This window comes from Eschrichtius robustus, chromosome 16 (assembly GCF_028021215.1).
Source record: "Eschrichtius robustus isolate mEscRob2 chromosome 16, mEscRob2.pri, whole genome shotgun sequence".
Lineage (NCBI taxonomy): Eukaryota > Metazoa > Chordata > Mammalia > Artiodactyla > Eschrichtiidae > Eschrichtius > Eschrichtius robustus.
Window position 1 is genome coordinate 89,714,331 of NC_090839.1, and position 22,058 is coordinate 89,736,388.

A 22,058-nucleotide genomic window follows, 5' to 3' on the forward strand; every position below is an offset into this window, starting at 1 on the left:
CTGGAAACCTGAAAAGAAATAAAGAAAAAAAAAAAATCTATCTCGTAAATCCCTAAGGACTAAATAAAACAACACACGTCCAGCGGCTGAGCGCAGGGCCTGGCATACAGCGGGTCTCCGTCACTCACTGCTCCCCTTGGCGTCCCAGACGTCTGTGATGTTGGAGGGATTCACTGAGGGAGAAAACGAAGCCCGAGGAGGCTGCAGAGACCTGCCCCCAGTTCTCCCACCAACTGGAGATGCGGCCAGAACCAGAATTCAGGTCCGTGACATTTCAAAGCCGTCCCTGAGCTTTCTCTCCGTAAGAGAAACGCGCCCGCCCGCTCACTGGCTCGGAAGGAAATCGACTCCAAGCAACTCAATGCAGATGACTCGACACATCATGGGAGGAAAACAAAAGGCACAAGTGAAACCAGTGGTGATGCCATGATTAACCCATCTGGGCTTCTAAGTGTAACCCTTAAAGGTGCCAGACCAGGGACCACGAGCCCGGCTGGTCAGCCAGAGGAGAGACCTGCTAAGACTCAGGGACGCAGAGCTCGAGCTCTGCTGGGAAGCGCTTCTCGGAGTGTGGCTCCCAGAGGCACCCCGGGGCCCCGAGACCATTTCAGGGGGCGTGTGAGGCCGAAACTGGCTTCGTGGCGACACCGAGACACGCCCTGCCTCTTCCACGGGCTGACGTTTGACGCTGCCCAGTCCGCGGTGGCAAGCGCGGTGCGTGGCAGGAACCGAGGCACCGGCACCGAAGGCACTGGTGCTCATGGCATCGCCAGGGCCGCACATACCAATAAGGAAAAGGCCAGCTTTGTTTGAGAATGTCCTTAATGAAGCGGTAAACTATTTTAAAGTTTATTAAATCTTGATCCTCAAGTCCATGTCTGTCAACATGTTTTATGACACAAGGGGAAGAAGGCACAGGACCCCTGTTGTCACAAAAGTACTTGTGCCCCTGAGAGGGGACAGCTCACCAGCCACCTCCCAGTCTCTGGTTACACACTTCACCCTCAGACCGTCCCCCAGGGACCCTCTCTGTATAACACGCCAAGGATGAGAAAGTTCGAGGACTTCCCTTTCTTCAAACTCTAGATTAATTTCTAAAATTTCGCACAGGATTCCTACAAATACAGTTTAGAAAAACCTGGTCCACCAAATCCTGGTATACAAATATTCCTTTTAAACAGTTTCACTGTCTTTAAAAACTGATACCTAAGCTTGTTTTAGAAGACCCTAGTATATAAAATGTCAAACTGGAAAAGTGACTAATTAAGTAGTGACTCTTCACTTTATAAAAGAATTCTCCAGAGAGTTTATTTAAGTCCTCAGGTCCCTCGATGCACTTAAAATAGTTTCAAAATTTCCATCCACGTGCAATTTTCCAGAAACATACTTGATATTGTACGAAACACAGAACACCCGTATCACTTTCCTCCTTCTCGGCCGCGTTCTAAAGCACAGGGCCCCGGCTTCTGCAGAGGCAACCGCGTGAGGGGGGCCAGGCCACTCACCTGATGGTGCCAGTCGGGGAGGGGACGGGGCTGACCAGGCTCCGGAGGTCCGGCTCCGGGATGTGGATCTTCAGCGGGGAGATCTGCGGGTAGAGCGGCCGGAGGGGGGACGCCGGGGCCTCCTCCTGATGGTACAGCGACGTGAACTGGATCTTTATGGCCGTGCTGGGGAAGCGGAAGGTGCACCTGCAACGGGAGGGGAGCGCGACGTTAGGTCCAGCGGGGGAGAGGTGTCCCGGCGCGTCTACGCCGCCCGCCGTCACCAGCCAGCGCGCGCTCCGACCACGCCGCGCGCGCACACGTGTCCAAACCAGCGCCCAAACGGCGCCACCTCCGCTTCCCTCGGGACAGGCCGGCGAGGGCACCGGGCTCCCCCCCACCACGCGTGCGACAGACAGCAAGACCTCCGGCCCGGACAAGCCCCCTGGTGTCCCCTCCCACACGGGCTCCAGCCGGCCAGCCGGCCTCCTGTCTGCCGCGCTCGCCACGTGGATCCAGCACCGCGCAGAGAACGCTCCTTGGGAAACCGAAACGCCCCGGTCACCTCCAGGGCAGCGTTTTAACGACAGATGCCCGTCACCCAGAAGATGGAAAGCGCGCGCTGCCTGGGAAAAGCGGCAGCGCCACCTGCAGAGGCGCCGGCGGGGGTCTCGGAGGAAGCGCTTGGAACCCGAGGGAACCGGGAACCGGCTGCCTTCACCGTCCGTTCTGGCCTCACGAGCCCCGAGCCTCGTCTCCTCTACCGGCAGGGGACCGCCCGCCCCAGGCCACTGCAGACCCCAGTCCCTCCCTGTGTGCGCACAGGAGCCCAGGGCTCACCTCCCTCCCACACACTCTGACCTGTAAAGCGGGGCGTTAACTTGTCAGGCACACCTTCTAATGTCTAAACTGACCAGTTACCCGCAAGTTGCTAACCGTGGTTAGCAGACACAGGGTGTACACCGAAAAGTCCCTGCTATTTGGTCCAGTCAATTCAATTCAATTCAATTCAATTCAATGCACTGTCTAAGTAGCCAATTACCTCCCACCTCCCAGCCACACAGCAAGCACTGCTGCAATCCAATTCCCTTTTCTCTTAGTAAAACAACTTTGAAGAAACAAGATTGAAGAACGGGCGCTGGGACGTGGCAGGTGGTGACCTGGCACCCCAGCATCCAACAGGGGTGCTCGCGAGCCTTCCGCCAGGGAGACCCACCTCTCAGGAAATGACTCAGCAGTACACGCGTCTACTCTGAGGGCCCCTGCCTGCATCTCACAGAGAAAATCAGGAACTCCAGCTGGCCTCACTGGCCAGCACAGATTCTTACGGAGACACCAAGCAGAGAGCAGCGGCATGTGGCCGTCCAGGCAGAGCCCCGCGGCAGGCAGTGAGGCACTAGGACACTGGGACCCACGGCTACCAGGTTTGTATTTCCCAATCTAAAAGCAGAACAAAGGGATCTTGATACTGTTCCAACAGAAGCTGTTTTCCTGTTTGATGCTGTTTTGACTCTGGGCAATTCAGCCTGAACACCAGAACGTTAGGGATGAGGGTGGGGAGGTCTGGAATGGCGACATCATCCCGAGGGTTCTCCTTGTAGGGCCGCCCCAGGCTACTTAAAAATCGCCTGCCATCTCCGTCTAGTAAGCCAGTTAAAGAAACGTCTGCTGTCCTTTCCACTTTTCTTTAGTTTCCCCACCACCCAATGGAAATTTCCTCCGTCAGTATTTTGGCTAGGAAGTGACATCACACATTTGCCTAAGATGCTTTCCGAGGCCGAGGGTCTCTCCAGACCCAGAGGCTGGTCAGCTTTTGTAAGTCAGAGTCAACATGCATCCCCACCAAGTCCGAGATGGGCCCGGTGTCCCCGAGCCTGGGAACTGGCTGAGGGCTCCACACAGATGAGCAGAGAGCGACTGAGGGGAGCTCCACCTGTGAAGGACAGGACTGGATGAACAGCAGGGGTGTCTGTGTACACACACACACATGCACGCACGCACGCACGCACACAGGCACACACACCTGTTCCACCAGTGCTAGGTAGGAAGGCAGTAATGCTGACAAACAGGTAAAAAAGTTTCTACGGCCCTTTACCATTTGTCTCTTCCTTCAACTGCTGCAAATTAACAAAACAAGCTACGTGTTACTCTCTGCCAGAGGCGCCTGGAGTTCTGACTTCCTGCATAGTGCAAGTCCCCGTGTTAACGTGAGATCAGACTACAACCTCGAGATCATGTTACAACTACAACTGTCAATACCAACTAGAAAGAGGTTGTGGCTTCTGGCCTCTGACAGAGGTCACAAGACAGGCGGGGAATCTTAGAAAACGGGGTTTAGGGTGAAGATGAGAAAAGGCACGAGATCCGGAGAGAAGAGCTCTGGGCGGGGGTCGGCGCCTGCCTGGCCCTGGGGCTGAGGAGGCAAAATGCCGGGGGGCAATGTCAGGCCCCCTTCCCTCTGCTTCCCAGCCTGACTTCTGCTGTGGGACCACCTGCCGTAACCCCTCTGCAGCCCTGGATGCTCTGAGCAGGAGAGACCACCTCCAAGACGCTTTCCAGTTCAACTCCAAGACGCCAGACAGACAGTACATGCACACAGACTGGGGTTTCAGTGAAACAAAGCACAGCGTTTTATAGGTCAGGGATTTGGGCATGTCATCAACGGCAAAATCTGCTGCCATCCATAGCTGACAGCAGCACGACAGTTTCCTACTGGAACGGTGATTTTCCAATTAAGGTTTAACCATAAACATTGTCACATTAGTTACTGCAAGAGCTATTTCAAAAGCATCTCCTGACTCACTCTTCCAAAGATTATCCCGAGGCAGCTGATCTCCCACCCGGGAGGAGGAGGAGAAAATGCCAGGAAGCTGCTTAATTTTAACCAGATGCCCTCCCCAGGGTGCCCGCCGAGCCTGCCAACTGTTGCCTCTCTCCCTGGAACACTTTCGTTCCGGTTTAGGGCCCCAGCTGGAGCTTTAATGAGCGTGTTCTGCAGTCAGAGCTCCTCTCCCTAAGGTGCTCCACTCTCAGGCTGGACCCAAGCGCGCTCCGCCCGTGCGTCGGGGTTCCTGCCGAAGGTGGGCATGCGCGCCGCAAACCACCGCCCACCAGCCCAAGGGAGGCTCCGTGCAAGCCCGCGAGGTTCTGCACAGAACTCTCGCCCTGCTTTGCAGAGGCAACAGTGGTCTGGTGGCTGCCACAGCGGGGGGGCGGGGGTGGGGGGTCCTGCAGACGGGCACGGGGCTTCCTTCGGAGGCGATGCAAACGCCCAACCGTCGGCTGTGGCAGCAGCTGCACGATTCCCCGGGTCTCCTGAAAACCACTGGCCTGGACGATCCAAGTGGGTTCTTCCTGCAGTGTATGAGCCGCACCCATTCGAGCTGTTTTTATGTTTTCGTATAAATTCATTCATTTATTTTTGGCTGCGCTGGGTCTCCGTTGCGGCGGCGCGCGGGCTTCTCACTGCAGTGGAATCAAGCTGTTCCACCTGTTCCTCCTGGACGTTGGGCCAAACTGGTATTGCCTCGGTTCCCCGTGAAGCTGCCCTGTTCAGCATCAGGTCAGAGATCCCTGCGTGAAGGCTGGTCTGGCCCCGCTCGGCCACTAATGAGCCTCAGGGGCTCGGGCTGTCACCCACCTTCACTCCCATCTCGTCTTTAGGGAGGAAGCCCACCAGCGGCCCTACCAACAGGAAGTTGTCAGAAAAGAAACGTAATTTCTCTGTCATCGTTCAGTCCTCACGGAGAGGACACGGACCACCTGTATGCCCGGGACGGGAGCGGGCGCCACCTCGGCCACCCACGGACTGCAGCCCCAAAAGGCATCTCCAGGGAAAAACAAGGACCGTGGACAAGTAAATGTGACACAAAAGAAAACTTCACAAGGAAGGCTGGGTGACAGGCTTGAAAACATCTCCTGGAAAAGACGATGAAAATACAAGAAAACTTTGGAGGCTCAGGCCAGGAGGTTTAACACCTGAACGAGAGTCACTCTGCAAAGGACGCCCCTCCTCAGGCAGTGACGGGGAGGGCGGCCCGGGACCCTGCTTCGTGGCCGGCACAGAACTGCCGCTGGCCAGGCGTCGCCAGGGCGGTCACACGGTTTGAAGTACAGGGTGCTGCCTCGTCAGAGGGCAAGGACGCGAGTGCTGCAGGCTAGAAATCTGGTCACCTTCCCTGTGCCGGGTCCAGCGGTCCCCCGAGATACCCGAGAGCGGAGCCTGTGTGCCCAGGATGCCACGAGCTGCGGGGGTCCACGGGGACCAGCGCCCGGGGCAGGGAACGATGCCACCGGGCCTGCAGCCTCAGCGGCCTCAAAGGAGCCATGGCTCGGGTGAGACAGGCAGAGAGGCCCCAGCCCAACGGCAGAGAAGACCAGAGCAGAGTTTTCAAGAGTGAAACCCGCCCCCAGAGACCCTTGCTGTGCATCTGACCTGCGGATGTGATGGAGCCAACGCCGGAGCCGGAGCAGCCCCAACCTGGCCTGCGAGGAGGCATGACCGTCCCTCCCCAACCTGCCCGGCCCGGGGCGCCGCCAGGAAGCACGGCAGCGTCGTCTCCGGAGCACCTCGGAGGAGGCCAGGGAGGCGGGCGGACACAGAGCCCTCCACGTGCAGACACGGGGGCAGCCGGCCGGGCCCCCCCGGAACCTGCCCCGCTGGGGAGGGCCTTTGAGAGCAGAGCGGCTTGACCAGCGAGTGTGCGTCCCGCTCCTCCCTTTTCCAGACGGAGCAGGGACCGCCTTCCTCTGCTTCTCCTCGGCACAGCGTTTCACAGATCCACCGCTCGGGGCGCCCCGATGCGGGCACGCACACGTAACAGGGACCTTGGACCTCCGCGATGCGGTCACCGGGTGGGACTTGGGCCGCCTCCCTTGACGACGGGGATGAGTGGTTTTTATGTCAGAAGAAGGGTCACAAACACGTGGGGGGCTGAAAAGGGCAGACTATGATAGAGATGGCTAGCCCCCTGGACGTGCACCCTCTTCTGCTTCGACGCTGAACTCGTTTCAGCTGGACACGTGGCTGCCCGACTAAGGACAACGCTTCTCTGCCTCTTGTGCAACCATGAGACTGTGCTGGTTAGCGGGATGCGATGGTTTGTGCCCTTAAGAGGAAGAGAGTGTCTTCTTCACTTCTTCCCTTCCTATGGCCAGAATGTGGGTGCGATGGCAGTAGCTGGAGCAGCCATGGTGGGCCATAAAACGGACACTGGGTCACAGAGCAAGAGAACAGAAAGAGCCTGGAGCTGCCACACCAGATTACACTGGGACTGTTCTACGCAAAAGAAATCCAGCTCCCTTGCTATCCTGACCTCCGGTACAAAAACCAAACCTCTGTTCTAATTCTAAGCAGCTGAAGAGCTCCCTGTGAGGAGCAGCTGAATGAACCACATTCATGGAGGAGTATCATTTGAAAGGATGCCTTCCAGGACTGTCTGTCTCTGGGCAAATCTCTTAATGCGTCTGATCTGTTCTCCTCATCAGGAAAATTGGGGTATTTATGGTGTGTACCGTGTAGGGGTCGCGTGCGAGTATCAAATGAAATAGGCAAAGTAGTTAGACGCTCACACGGTACCTAACAGGTAATAAGCACTCACTAAAACGGGCCCATGGAGAAACATTAAAAATGCTGATGACACAATGACAAGTGAAAACAGCAGAGACTAAACGGTCCAGCATTGCGGCTAAAGGCGTGGGATTTGAAATCGGACAGACCTGGTTTGAGAATGGGCCGCTGGGCCGCTGTGGGGGACCCGGGGCGAGTGGCTGGATCTAAGGCCCCTCCCTGGTAAACCAGGGACAGGCAGGCAGGCCTGGTGCAGCAGGAGCCCTGGGGCAGGCGAGGCCGGCACAGCAAGCAGCCGATGACACCGGCTGCGGTCATTCTCGCAGGACAAGGACAGAAGGAGGAGTGAAAACATCCCCGGGGTAAGGGTGATACTGCCGGAGACCTCGAGTCTCTCACAATGTTTTTTAAATGTTGTAACCGTGTCCTTTAAGAAGTGAAAGACTCAAGAATAGGGGGGAAAAGCTGTTACACACTTGATGACCAGTACGTTCAAATTTTGAAAATAACCACAGCCTAGTAGTGGAAAAATGGTCAGGCGTGGGGGCCAGCGGACAGCCAGCGGCCCCGCCCTCCCCCGCCGGCATGTTCTAGGCCAGCAGGCGGCTTTTCCGGGTGGGCCCCGGCCAACAAGCAACCCTCGTTTACAGAAGGTCTGCAGCTGGCACACCAGAGGCTCTGAGTTTTGAAAGCACTCCAAAGAACAATAAGACAGTTCAGGAAAAGGTTTTGAAAAACCTTTTACATATACAATCCCCAAATCAAAGGTTTCTGATCATCTTAAGTGTTTTTAACCTAAAATATCTATTTCTATTAAAAACGTAATACATTTTGCTAGAACATCTTTAAGAAACAAAACCCAAAAACAGAACCGAGCAGAGGAGGCTGGAGGCTGCAGAGGCCATAGTTCACTGCTGTGCTGGGAAGCCGTGCGGACCGGCGAGGGGTGAGCACGTGATCCAAACACAAGCTCCAGCCAGGAAGAGGGAACGAAGCAAACAGCCCAGGCCCCGGGAAGGCGGGTCGACGACCGTCCTGACCAGGCAGCAGCTCCGCAGGGTCCCAGACACACCAGCAAAACCTCAAGTCATCCTACTCCAAAAAAACTGCCGAGTGCTGCTGTATTGCGAGGCCCTCGTCCCTCCTCCTCGAACCAAGGCTACCCGCAGCCTGGACCTCAGACACAGAGGGTCCCAGCAGAGCCACACGCAAGGTCAGGCACCCTGGGGAGGAACCCAAGCCATCTGCCCAGGGACACTCTTATCCCTCAGTGGGGAAGCATCAGGTTTAAGACAAGCAAACAAAAAAATGACTGTGTAAGTCGAGCTCCCAAGCTTTACAGTTTGGAAAATCAAATGGGGCAGAAAGTCCAATATATCTGAAAAAGCAAATACCTTCCAGATTTGCCTGAGAAACTACCAAAGGTGATCCAGTTGGGTGAATGGAGGAACTACAAAGAGCAGAATTCCACTTCAAATGTCCTGGCTCCCTAAGGGTCACTGCCGACTGCACGGGCGCTGCAGCTGCACTGGGTGACTCAAGTGTGGGCACAAGGCCGGGCTCTCCAGGGACGGAGCTCCAGACACGGCACCGCCGCTGGGATGCACACGGCGACGGCAGAGCTCGCGGGCGACGGGCTGCCACCAAGCACAGGGCCTGGCCGCGTACCAGCAGACTCACCTTCTTCAAGATTCTGTCCCCAGAGGCCACCCCCCCCCCGTACGGAGCCCGCCTCAAGGGCCCCTGCACATCCCCGCCGGGCTTCCCAGACCGCGGGCTCCCGGAGGGAAGTGTCCCCTCGGCCGCTGCCTGTCCCCCTCCATGCCGCGCACACACATGCCGGTGCACACGGCCAGGAGCTCACCACGCTCCGCGTCTCTGTGTACCTTAGAGTCTATCGGGAGGTAAAGGCGGGTGTGAGGCAGGAGAGCGATTCCTTCCACATGGGTGAGGCACCCTGGAGGGTGTCGGCCGAAACCCAGCGGCCAGACCACAGGGAAACGATCAGACTTTTCTGACCCTGGGTTAACCTTGCAAGGACACTGACAACATGCCTTCTCTGTGTTTCGTAGAATCACTCAGCCGGAGAATCACAGGACAGCTGGCATCCCTCCATCACACATGGAGGGCAGGGGCCGCTGATTTCACCGCTCAAATCCACGTCCACAGTTTTTACGGAGAGAGACTCGTGTGAAAATGGGAGCATCTGCTGGCAGCCCGACCACCGCCTGCAGGCTGCAGACACTCCACGTGCAGAGGCCGGCCGGCCGGCCGGGCTGCCACCAGGTCAAGTGCCACTGAAGAGGGGAGTACTGAAGATGGGGGGGTACTACAGTGGTCTGTGCAGTGATCAACACTGGCCCATTCCAACACTAACCTGATCTGAAGTCAGATGCCCAGATTATCTCCACATAACACGCAGCTTCTCCCTCCCGAGGACGGGGTGTCTAAGCACGAACATGCAGAACCAGGAAGGAGCCAGGTGTGACGCAACAAGGACTAGCACGAAATGATAACCGCATTTACACTTAAAAATTCCACCCAGAGAGCAGCAGTGACGTGCTTCCTCAGGTCAGGGACCGCCCCCTCCTGTGAGAGATGCGGATGTGACATTAGGAACCTGAGACTGGTCAGGGGCTGTCAGCCGCTGGGGCCTTAACACTTCCAGTTACCCAATCTGCAAAATCGACAGTCTACTGCCTAAACCTTAATCAACGTGAAATTCAGTCATATAACGTTAATACAACACTATGTAATGATGATAATAATTTAAAAGTAGCACTGGCTATTATTTATTACACGTGCCAGCAAACCATGCACTGAGCAGGTTAAGTATATCGACTAACCAGAACATTCCCTTTCTCTGGACACTTGAGATATATTTAAATACGTGTATTTTAAGGACATCACAGAAAGGGCTCTGTGCCATCACAGCGCCTATAAATTTGAGGGGCAGAAAGAAAAGGCTCCAGGACAGGGCGGCTGTTGCACTGGGGGGTGGGGGGGGAGAAACAAGAAGACAGCAGAAATCTGCTCTGCACGTTTATTTTCCGGGTCCTGGCAAGGCCCGAGTTCAATTCTGTTAAACCTGGCCAAGGAAACGCTTCAGAAGCTGAAGGCAGAGCCCAGAAGGCGCTGCCAGAAAGGTGTGGTCACCACCACCGCCACCGCCCACCCTGAGGGCCGGGGGGAGCGTGTCCTTCCTGAGTGGACCGTTGCAGGCAAACCCACGAGCCTCCTACCCAGGCATTCCCGCCCAAACCAAGACCTTCCTTTCGATACCAGCCTCGGAGACGGCAGCAAAGCTCGAGAGGGAACCCCAAACACAAACCGCAGCGCCACCTCCAAAGAGAGCAAACAGCCTTTGCTGTTAAGGAAAAAGAAGGGAAAAAAGTTCCACTTGTCGGAACACAACAGGAACCGTGTGTGACTGCTTCCAGCCCGGCTCGGCTCCCCTTCCTAATTTGGGAAATCCGACAGGCACACTCGGAAACCGGACGGAGCGGCCCTGCACAGAGGCTGGGGAGGGAGGGCTGGCTCATGGGCGGGCGGGCGGCTCCCCTGCCCCCCACCCCCCACCCCCAAGCACCGCACGAGGCGTCCAGCCCATTTCCCCGAAGAACCGAAACCGTGAAAGCTGCCGAAGCGCCCAGGGAGGTATCACAGTCGACAGAGGTGGACAAAACCTTGTCGCCTGTCGAGGCCCGGTGGGATGGAAGCGCACCGCCCCGCCCTCGTTCCCAGGGCAGCCGCCCCGGCTCTCACCTCCGGCCCAGCAGCGAGAAGTGACCTCCTCCCACCGCCCCTGCTGATGTCAACACACAGCTCCCCTCTGTCCTCCCCAGCGGGCCCCAGCGAGGGGAGAACGGGGCGGGGGTCCAAGGGCCTCCCTGCCGGGGAGCTGGTGGTGCTCCCCCAGGGCAGCTCCCACACCCAAAGGAACCCGGGCTTCATGGGGGGAGCCGATCACAGGGCCTCCAGGGCAAGGCTGGTGAGCGGAGTTCCGCAGGGGGGCAGGTGCGGGGTGAAGGGGTGCATGAGGGCAGGCACCACCCCAAACCCACTTCCACCCCCCCCCCCCACCTTCTCCTGGGTGCCCACATCCCCAGCGTCCCCTGCCGGGGGGTGACTCATAGAAAGTGACACAGTCGCAGAAAGCCCTTGGAGAGCAGACAGACACCGCCTGAGGAGGTATTACTGCCCATCGTCCCTTCCTCCTCACCTGGAGTGGAAATGTGACGACCGGCATGCCAGCAACCACCGTGGGCAAGGAGATGGCCTTGAAATGGAAGCCCCGGGCCAGGAACGGTGGGACAGAGAAATGGAGGCACCCTTGATGTGAGCTGGGCCCAGAGCCCGGCCCACCTGCAGTCTGTGTTCAACACACAGCCGCGTGATTCCTCTGTCCTTTACACGTTTTGGATGAAACAAAACTGTATGGCTTAAGAAAGGAAAATAAGCCAGAGCTCTCCACTGAAGGATAAACCAACCACGGGCCGTCCTCTGCCCAGCTGGGCACCGGGCGGGGCTGCTACAGCACCATCCCCCTCACCCACACAGACTGAGAACCCAGCACACCAAGGGCCTCGACACATGGAGAAGCAGGAGGTGCAAGGGCACTTAAGTTTCTTAAAAACTAATGACAACGATTTTGAACAGCATCTGCTTGGAAGCTGAATTCCTTGCTGTTTGCGCTGCCCCACAGTGATCCTACCCCGCGACGAGGAGCAGGATGTATGGGCACCGGGCGGCGTGTGGGCCCGAAGGCCAGTGTGGTACCGGTCACTTTGGGGCGGGGCAGCCCAACGTCCTGCCCCGGCTCTGTCCTAAGACAGACCCCTCCGCGCCCACTATGAGGGAACCAGGGTGTAGAAAGAGGACGCTTTATATTCAGGATCACGACGCTGACAAATGGGGTGCTGGGACCTGAACCTCTCGTCCAGATGGCATCGTCTGGGGGGTGCCCCACCTGTCACCCCCTCTGGGGGTTCTTCACGCAGAGACTGCCGCCGTGCAGAGACCCCGACAGAGAGCTCTGCACAAGGGGCTTCTGGACCCAAACCAAAGGGAGAAAGGAGAAGCGGAGGTGTGCCAGAGCGGAGCGCTGGGGTCAGGGGCCTGTGGCCAAGGAGGGACAGGAGCCCCCAAAGCAGGCCAGTCAAGTTTCCGTAACTTCCTTGTAAATCAGGTCTTTGAGGGAGGCCCCTGAAAACCTCCTGTGCCGTAATGAGCGAACCCCAGGCCGTCAGCTGCCCACACGCCACTGAGTCTGCCCACGGCCAGCACCGTGGCCCTGCTCTCAGCATGGTCACCACTGGGGGCGCCAGACGTCCTCTGGCCAAGATTTCAGGGAAAACCTACTCACAGAGCACTCCCTTCACTAAGGAAGTACCGCCAACGAACGTCAGAGTCTACAGTGAGAACCCGGGCACAGCTTCCGAGGGTTTCTAGAACCACACACCTTGGACAGTCCCTGCAGCAGGGACACTGGGAAGGATGGAGGACACAGACCACAGCCCCACCTCGTGGGGTTTGTCTTCGGGCAGCAACGGAGGCGACATCAAATGTTCACTCGGACGCACACCTCCCTGACACAACCAAGCCCCAGGCCCAGGGCCTAAGCCAGGGCACCTCTCCCACGAGGTCCCTGCCAGCCAGGACGGGGGCGCGGGCGGCAGGGCGGCCACGCCACTCACAGCTAAGCTCGGTTCCCCTGGGGAGGGTCCGCGCAGGTCCCAGCTCCCGCAGGAGGAAGGGCTGCGTTGCTGTTTAAGAAGTCTAATTCTGAACTGAAAACGGAACGGACAGCTCTCACCACCTTCCTTATTTTTCAGTTGTTCCCCAGTTTTCCTGTGCTCCTTCAGTGGAAATCTAGGGGAGCATCCAACACATCTCCTCTGCAAAGTCCAAGGTGCGCTGCGGTACTCGCACCTTTTAAAGTCAATTACTTTCGTGACGTTGAACGTGGGTCACTATTCAGAGGAGGAAGAAACAGACCACGTAACGCAGACACCGGATTCTAGGTTTGCCGTGGATGCACCAGCCAAGGACAGTCATCCTGCAAGGACTCCGTGGTAGCCTACGGGTGGGAAGCAAGTTTTTGTCTTTTTTCTAAGGGCCAACTCAGGGAAGATTTAAATATTCAGAGGCTTTTCTACAATTAAAAATTAAAATACTATTAAATTCCGTGCAAAAACCTATACGTTCATCAGATGCTGGGCTAGAGCACGCGAGCCCACTCGTGGGTCAGGACTTCTCATCACTGAACTTTTCTACCCGCGTCGCCCATCAGGACAATGTCTTGGCATCCCCACCTAGTTACGCATACTTGCTTACTTCTTTATGAACTATATTCATGATGCCGTCCGCTAATACACACTTGATGAAACGTGACACATACACTTTACAAGGAGAAGATTAACAATAACCAAACGAAAGTTCTGATGTCCCCTCCCGCACCCCGTGGACTCTGCTCCCGGGTGACAGGCCAGCCCCGAGGGCTTTCTGCCGCTTCCCAGCCCTCCCGCCACTCTCCACAGGCCAGCGGGACAGACTGGGTGAAACCCCACAACAAACCGGGTCCTTGCTCAGCTTAGAAACCGCCCACAGCTCTTGGGAGACAATGCAGACTTCGGGCCCCGCCAGCCTCTCCGATGCCCCCTGCTCCCTCCCGTGCCTCCTCACCAGGCCTCCTGGCATTAGCGGCCTCGATCAGAGAGGTCGCCTTCGACCTCGACGCACAGCAGGCCTCCGTCCTCCCTCGGGGCGCTCAGGCGGCTCCCTCCCAGGACGGGGCCCAGGCCTCCTGCTGGCTGTCATATGCCAGGAGAGGCGAGACGGAGAGACAGGAAAACTGCCTCTGAGCCGCCAGCTGTGGAGACTCGCAGGTCAGGGGCTGGCATTATTCTCACTCTCAAAGTTTAAGAAAATTCTTTATGTGATTTATTTATTGATTTATTGATTTTTGGCTGCGCTGGGTCTTCGTTGCTGCACGCGGGCTTTCTCTAGCTGTGGCAAGCGGGGGCTGCTCTTCGTTGTGGTGCGCGGGCTTCTCATTGCGGTGGCTTCTCTTGTTGCGGAGCACGGGCTCTAGGCGCGTCGGCTTCAGTAGTTGTGGCTCACGGGCTCTAGAGCGCAGGCTCAGTAGTTGTGGTGCACGGGCTCAGTTGCTCCGCGGCATGTGGGATCTTCCCAGAACAGGGCTCAAACCTGCGTCCTCTGCACTGGCAGTGGATTCTTAACCACTGCGCCATCAGGGAAGCCCAGCAGGCAGACTTCTAAACCACTGTGCCAGCAGGGAAGTCCCTTCTTTATGTGATTTAGATGAATGACTACCGCTCTGCAGGCCCACCGCCTGCCCAAAGGAAACAGGCCTGTTGTCCCAGGGAAGGCCACCGTCTCACCAAGGCTGCTGGAGAGGGTTACACCCTCGTCAGAGGCCATGAAGCTGCAGGCGCCTCCTGGGAAATTTCCATCCACTTCGACAGCACACACAATGCAAGGCCTCCACAGAGCCCAGGACCGCGTGTTAATCTGGGGCGGCTTCATAATAAGGCACAGCTAGATTTCGACAGAGACCTACTTCAAGGCAGCAATAACAGCACCCGGAGTTTCACAGCAGAAAGCTGTTCATTAAATGGAAAACTCTGAAAGCAACAATGATAACAACAGAGTAAAAAGGAAGTCTCAGATACGCAGCACCTTTATGGAGAAAAATTATAAAACTTAATTAAAGGACAAAAAAAGACCTACCTGAATGGGAAGACAGGTCACACAGCTTATAACAGTTTACAGTAGGTTTGTCTAATCCTGTTGGCGGGGAGGAAGGGCACTGAAATGGGTGGCAGGATGAGAGGGCACCACGGCGAGTGAGGCTGGTGATTCACGAGGTCTGGCTCAGCCACCAACCCACGGTGGAGACCAGCCCCTGCCAATCACACCATCCCCCCTGGAGGGCGGGGACACACATCCTCCCCATCCCGGGTGGCGACACAGTATGTCCCCACCGAGGACAGGGGGCTCACACGACCCCCACCGAGGACCAGAGAACACATGCCAGCCACACCAAGGACAGGGGACACAGGCTGTGCCCACGGAGGGGCTAGGAGGCGTGTCATGCCCGCTGAGGACTCGGGGACACACAGGCCAGTGCAGAGAGCAAGCAGCAGGGGTGGGGGCGACATGTGTGCACCTGCGCTCGCCCTCAGCATCAGGGGAAGCCACGTGGGAAATAACAGGGGGTGTCCCCACTTCTCCCAGGGCCGGGTCAGAGGAGTGCTAATAACATACTGGATTTAAATAAGATCCACAGTCTTCAAAGATTATACCCCAAATGTCCGGATTTCAATTATGAGGAAAATCTCAAACAAAATGAGAAAAGGCGTCAACAGACACCAACACAGGACGACACTGGTGTCAGAATTATCTTTCCAGGACTTCAGAGCAGCCATTATAAAAACTCCAATGAGCAATTATAAGAAATAGAAAATCTCAGTAAAGAAAAGATATAAGGAGGAACCAAAGGGAATTTCAGAACTAAAAAAAATATAATACCTGAAACAAATACTCAGTGACTAGGCTCAAACAGAACGAAAAGAACAGAGAAAGTAATCAGTGAACTCAAAGCTCAAACGATAAAAATGACCCAACCTGAACCACAAAGAGAAAAGAGACTGAAATAAATGACTGGCGTCTCAGGGGCCCATGGGACCTACAACAAAAGGTCTAGCTTCAGGTTATCCAAGTCCCAGAAGGAGAACAGAAACTGGGTGGGGTAAAAAAACAGCTGAAAATTCCCCAAATTTGGCAATAAAGTAAACTTACAGATTCAAGAAGATGATTGAACCCCAAACAGGATAAACTCAAAGAAATCCACACCAACCTTTTGAAAACTGAAGACAAAGAAAATGTCTTAAAAGCAGCCAGAGAGAAATGATATATTATCTATGGGAGAAAAACAATTCAAAAAAAAAAAAAAATTGGCACCTAGGGCTTAATGAAGACGTGACACCAAAAGCATGATCTATAAAAGAAGGAAAAAAAAAAATCAAACTGGACTTTGTCAACACTTAAAACTCTTGCTGTACAAAAAGAGCCCATCAGAGGATGACGACAAGCTTCCGGCTGGGAGAAGGAATGTCAAACCACACGTCGCACAAAGGACCATACAGAATGCGTAAAGAACTCTCAAAACCCAACAGGAAAAAACAAACAATTCAGTTAGAAAGTGGACAAAAGATACGAAGGGACACTTCACTGCAGAGGACACCCAGATGGCAAATAAGCACACGGACAGACGTGAAGCACCACCAGCCAGTTGGGAAGTGCAAAGTGATGGTGACGCACCTGGAAGAGTAGCTAAAATAGAAAGCAGCCACACCACCAGATGCCGCGAGGATGCGGAGAAGCCGGGCCTCCCCTACCCTGGTGCTGGGAATGGAAACGGCACAGCCCCTGCGGGAGATGAGTTAGCAGCTTCTTAAGCTAAACATACCCTGATGATGCAACTGATCGACTGCACTCCTGGGCATTTATCCCAGAGAAAGGAAGAATTACGTCTACGCTAAACCTGCCCGTGACTGTTCAAAGCAGCTTTATCGGTAGGAGCCAGACACTGGGATCAGCCACGGTGTCCCTCAGGAAACACAGGTGGAACCCCACACAGTGGGATGCTGATTACTCAGCAATAAAAAGGAACGAACTACTACCCCACACGGCCTGGATGGAAGGCATGATGCCGAGCTTGGAGAAGCCAAACTCCCATTTACGTCACATCTCAAAATGACAAAGCCACAGAGACAGAGAACAGATTCGTGGCTGCCAGGGGTTTCAGGGCGGGAGGCGGTTAGGTGTGACAAGCGCAAGGGAGAACTGGGTGGTGGGGCGAGAGCCATGTGTCTTGGGGGAGGTGACGATCACACAGATCTACAGGTGCGGTAACACGACACAGAACCACACGCACCTCGTACCAACGTCAGTTTCCTGGCTTTGATACTGTCCTACAATCACGTAAGCTGTAACTAGTAGGGGGAAGCGGGTGAGGTATAAAGGGGACCTCTCGAAATGTGCTGACAACTTCCTGTGAACCTATCAAAGTAACAAGTGCACCTGTGGAGCTGGAGCCCACTGTGGAAAGCCACGTAACGACGGGGTCTCACTTGGGCAGCAACCCACACTCCACCCTGGACTATATAACACGTGCGGGGGGCATTCGCTCCCCTTTATCTCAAAACTGAGTTATCATGTAGAAGGAATAAAAAACCTTACAGCTGGTTCACCCACGTAAAACAGTGTCTGCAGACATTCATGAAGAGAAGGTGAAGGTAAAGATGCTTAATAATCCACTGCGTTTGCGACAGAAAAAACAAAACAAAACCTGACACACCTGAACAAAACACATGATCAACTCAAGGGCTGTGGTCTTCATATCCGGTAGGAATTTTAATTATTCTACAAGGGAACGTGGACTAACATCCTGTAACTACAAATGCATTAGCATAATAACGTTTTAGAACCAACAGTACTTAGCCATGTGGCTCAAGCACTTTTTTTAAAAAAATTATTTATTTATTTATTTATTTTTGGCAGCGTTGGGTCTTCGTTTCTGTGCGAGGGCTTTCTCTAGTTGCGGCAAGCGGGGGCCACTCTTCATCGCGGTGCACGGGCCTCTCATTATCGCGGCCTCTCTCGTTGCGGAGCGCAGGCTCCAGACGCGCAGGCTCAGTAGTTGTGGCTCACGGGCCTAGCTGCTCCGCGGCATGTGGGATCTTCCTGGACCAGGGCTCGAACCCGTGTCTCCTGCACTGGCAGGCAGATTCTCGACCACTGTGCCACCAGGGAAGCCCCAAGCACTTGCTTTTATAGATGAGGAACTGCATTCCAGGAGAGAGGAAGGGGCTGCCCAGGCCCAGCTGGCAGCAGGGGTCAGGGGTGGGCACAGGGCCTCGCCTCTGGGCCAGGGTGCCTGGTCACAGCACGCGGGTCCCATGCGCTGCAAACCTCCCCTCTGGCTGTAGAGGGGCTTCACTAAGAAAATCAGATGTAAACCAATTATGGGCTTTAACTTTTATTTTAAAAAACAAAAAGAAAAATCAAGCAATCAGCTTCAAATAGTACATAAAATTAAACCCCGTAGGTGTCCTTCCTCCTCACCTTTGTCAGCCAGCTGCGAACCTCTGAGATGGAGATGCCCATGCTCCCGCTCACAGGCTGCGGAAGGTGCACACACGCCTGATGGGAGCCTGTGGGTCCAGGACGAGGAGGGACAGCCGGCCTGCCCTTGGAGTGCCCGTTCCAAGGACGCGGCGGGCTCCCTTCCTCTCCCTCCCCCCGGGAACTGGACAGACTGGGCCGTGCGTTCTGACCGAGCGCATGCCCAGTGCCCCCCAGCCCACCGGGATGTGGGACGTCTGCTAGCACACGGACCACGGCGGCCCAGGAGCTCTGCAGAGACACCCTATCCTTCGGCCCTCATTTCTGGCCCCTTAATTACAGCTTCCAGACGGTGGGGTCTAGGTTGAAGTCTGGCAATCCCACCGTGGGACCAGCCGCTAGAGGAGGCACTGCTTTCGTTCATCTTGTTTTCCCTACATTTCTCGTCTTCCAGGAACTGGCTGTGGATGTGAGCGCTCTTGCTGGTGGAATCTGTGAGCCGCCCCAGACTCCCAACTTGATAACATGCCCTGCTTAGCCACTTGGCACGACCTGGATCCCCTCGGTCAGTTACAGCGAGAAACAAAGAACTGGCAGTTTCCTGTTTCACAACACCAGAGTATTTCACATCATCCCGTCCATTCATTCTGAACTTGGCTCTGCTCAAGTCAAAAGCTGGTAAACAGACGGCTTCTCGTAGGTCAGGCTTCGTAGCCCGTGCCCCCGGCCGGAGGAGGCCCGCGTCCCGGCCAGTGCGCGGGCAGAGCGGGGCCGGCAGGGCACACAGACGTCCCCGGAGCCGGGAGCCGGGCCCGTGGCACACGTGGGCCTGACACTCATGGCTTCGCCCTGAGACACACTTTGCCAGCGGACGGAAGCCGTGAGTCGTGATCCCTCCTCGAGATGAAACACCCAGACACACAGCACAGTCCCAGCTAATAAGCTCCCTCTGAGGATTTTCCGCCAGGAGACTCAGCTGACCAGAGAAGCTGCCCTCCCTGCCCGGGGGAAGCCTGATGATCGCTGCCTGCCGCGCTTCTGACTGCGTTCTGCTTCCGCGTGCGCTCGCTTCCACCAGCGCTTCCGCATACGCTTCCCGGGCACTTCCGCACGCGCCCCCCGCGTGCGCGCCCCCGCGTGCGCTTCCCGTGCACTTCGGCGCGCGCCCCCGCGGCACACAGACTTCCCGCGGGGCAGGTGAGAACACACGTCCCCCACGGCTCTCTCGGGGGAAACGGAGCCCCTCCCGGGTGAGACGCCTGGGCGGGTCTGTGGGACGGAGGCTGCGGTGAGAAGACGGGGAAGCCCGCTGACCGCACACCTGCAGCTCTGAGCTGCGGCCGTGAATCACCTCCTCAAAAAGTACTTACATCAGAACTTAAGATGTGCATTAGAGACGAGACAAACCAAACAGCACCCCGACTTTTATTAGAACAGAACGTGAGAAGAGCAAGAGGGTAGAGCATACCATTAATCTGGAGATGACTCCCCACCGCCCCCCGTCCCGTCCCTGGGATGAGGTCCGGGAGCTCCACTCAAAAACACCATCTCAGCGACGCCTGAGACATCAGAGCACAGGGCCCCCGGCACCCTTCTGTTTAGGAAGCCGACCTCTCGTGGGCTTTCCTAGGACGAGCAGCTGCGTGGGCTGCGCGTCTCCTGACTCTTCTCCCGCCTCGGCTTTTCCAGGAGCCCTGACCCCGGGGCCAGCTCAGGGCCCCCGCACGCAACAGCGCTGAACTAATTACATAAAACATTTCCCACTATTTAAAGTTTACACAGTTAAAGGTTATGAACAGTTATGAACTTTCTCTGTTGACTATTTAAAAATGTAAGCAACTATCAAATTAATTGGGTAGGAAAAGAATTTTTTTATAAGCTTTTTTTTTTTTAATTTATTTTTGGCTGCATTGGGTCTTCGTTGCTGCGCGCGGGCTTCCTCTAGTTGCGGCGAGCGGGGGCTACTCTTCGTTGCGGTGCGCGGGCTTCTCACTGCAGTGGCTTCTCTTGTTGCGGAGCACATGGGCTCTAGGCGTGTGGGCTTCAGTAGCTGTGGCTCATGGGCTCTAGAGCGCAGGCTCAGTAGTTGTGGCACGTGGGCTTCAGTAGTTGTGGCTCTCAGGCTCTAGAGCGCTGGCTCAGTAGTTGTGGTTCTCAGGCTCTAGAGCGCGGGCTCAGTAGTTGTGGCGCACAGGCTTAGTTGCTCTGTGGCATGTGGGATCTTCCCGGACCAGGGATCGAATCCATGTCCCCTGCATTGGCAGGCGGATTCTTAACCACAGCGCCACCAGGGAAGCCCCCCCAATTTTTTTATTAAGTCACAAATTTACTTGGATAAATTACCTGGGCATCTGATTATGAACCTGGCTGTGAAGTTTATCAGCCAAAGGGGGCCAGGGAGTTGGCCTGCCCCTCAGAAGTACTGACCATTGTCTGTTTTTTTTTTTACCATAATTTTAAAATGAAATCTTGTTTGTAGTTCTGCAGAAGTCACAGAGCTATGAGCACAATTTAAAAATAAATGCCATCTCCTGTCAACTGGAAATAAACAGAGAGAAATGATGCACAGCCCCCGCCCCCCGTCCTCATCAGCCCTACTCTGCGTCAATAAATCTCACCCTGAATGTTTGAACAGTGTTTAATCATAAATGGATTCGAACACACTCAGAAGCATAAACAGAACTAAGTATCTGTCAGCCGTCCAGGAGAGCAGCAGGTTAGCAAGGTGAGAGGACAGAAAACCCCAGCTGTAAAATGAGAAGCCAGGGAGCTGGCACATTTAAGTCCAATGCAGACAGGACCATTTTCAAGATGACAAGAATAAATCCAGAATTCACAGAGAGTGGTAGTTTGATTGTCAACTATCAGTATTCTTTCCCAAGGACGTATGAAAGGCAGAACAAATGGGTTTCACTGTGTCTTAGAAATGCTTATCCCTTGACGGTGAATGATCAGACTGACCTTAACTTGTCCCGTCTGCCGTGGGCGGTGCTGCTCTGTACACACAGGGCGAGTGGCGCTGGGAAGCCCTAGCGAAGGCCAGCCCCACTCTCCAGAGGGCGGCTCAGTCCTCAGTCTGGATTATTCAAAACCAGCGGGATCAAAACTACACACAAAGCAGACACAACTCACAGCACCCCGCACGTTTCCGTCTAAAGTAACCGCACTTGGGACTTCCCTGGTGGCGCAGTGGTTAAGAATCCGCCTGCCAATGCAGGGGACACGGGTTCGAGCCCTGGTCCAGGAAGGTCCCACATGCCGTGGAGCAACTAAGCCCGTGCGCTACAACTACTGAGCCTGCGCTCTAGAGCCCGCGAACCACAACTACTGAGCCTGTGTGCCACAGCTACTGAAGCCCATGCGCCCCTAGAGCCTGTGCTCCGCAACAAGAGAGGCCACTGCAATGAGAAGCCTGCACATCGCAACGAAGAGTAGCCCCCGCTCACCGCAACTAGAGAAAGCCTGCGCACAGCAACAAAGACCCAACGCAGCCAAAAATAAATTAAAAAAAAAAAAAAATCCGCCTGCCAATGCAGGGGACACGGGTTCAAGCCCTGGTCCGGGAAGATCCCACATGCCACGGAGCAACTAAGCCTGTGCGCCACAACTACCGAAGCCCGCACGTCTAGAGCCTGTGCTCCGCAACAAGAGAAGCCACCTCAATGAGAAGCCCGCGCACCACCACGAAGAGTAGCCCCCGCTCACCACAACTAGAGAAAGCCCGCGTGCAGCAACGAAGACCCAACGCAGCCAAAAATAAATAAACAAATAAATAAACTAACCACACTGATGAGCAGGCACCAAATGCTGGAGTGACCCGAGTGGGCACCGCAGCCCGCAGGACCACGCACGAG

At 55.5% G+C, this 22,058-nt stretch overlaps 1 protein-coding gene across 1 annotated transcript in view; it reads right to left on the reverse strand.

The window, feature by feature from the left end:
- FOXK1 (forkhead box K1) overlaps nt 1-22,058 on the reverse strand; it is a 60,124-nt gene that overhangs the window by 14,085 nt on the left and 23,981 nt on the right. Inside the window, exon 2 of the mRNA XM_068524113.1 lies at nt 1,506-1,691. Within this exon, the coding sequence (XP_068380214.1) occupies nt 1,506-1,691 (186 nt within the window). The remainder of the gene's footprint in view (nt 1-1,505; nt 1,692-22,058) is intronic.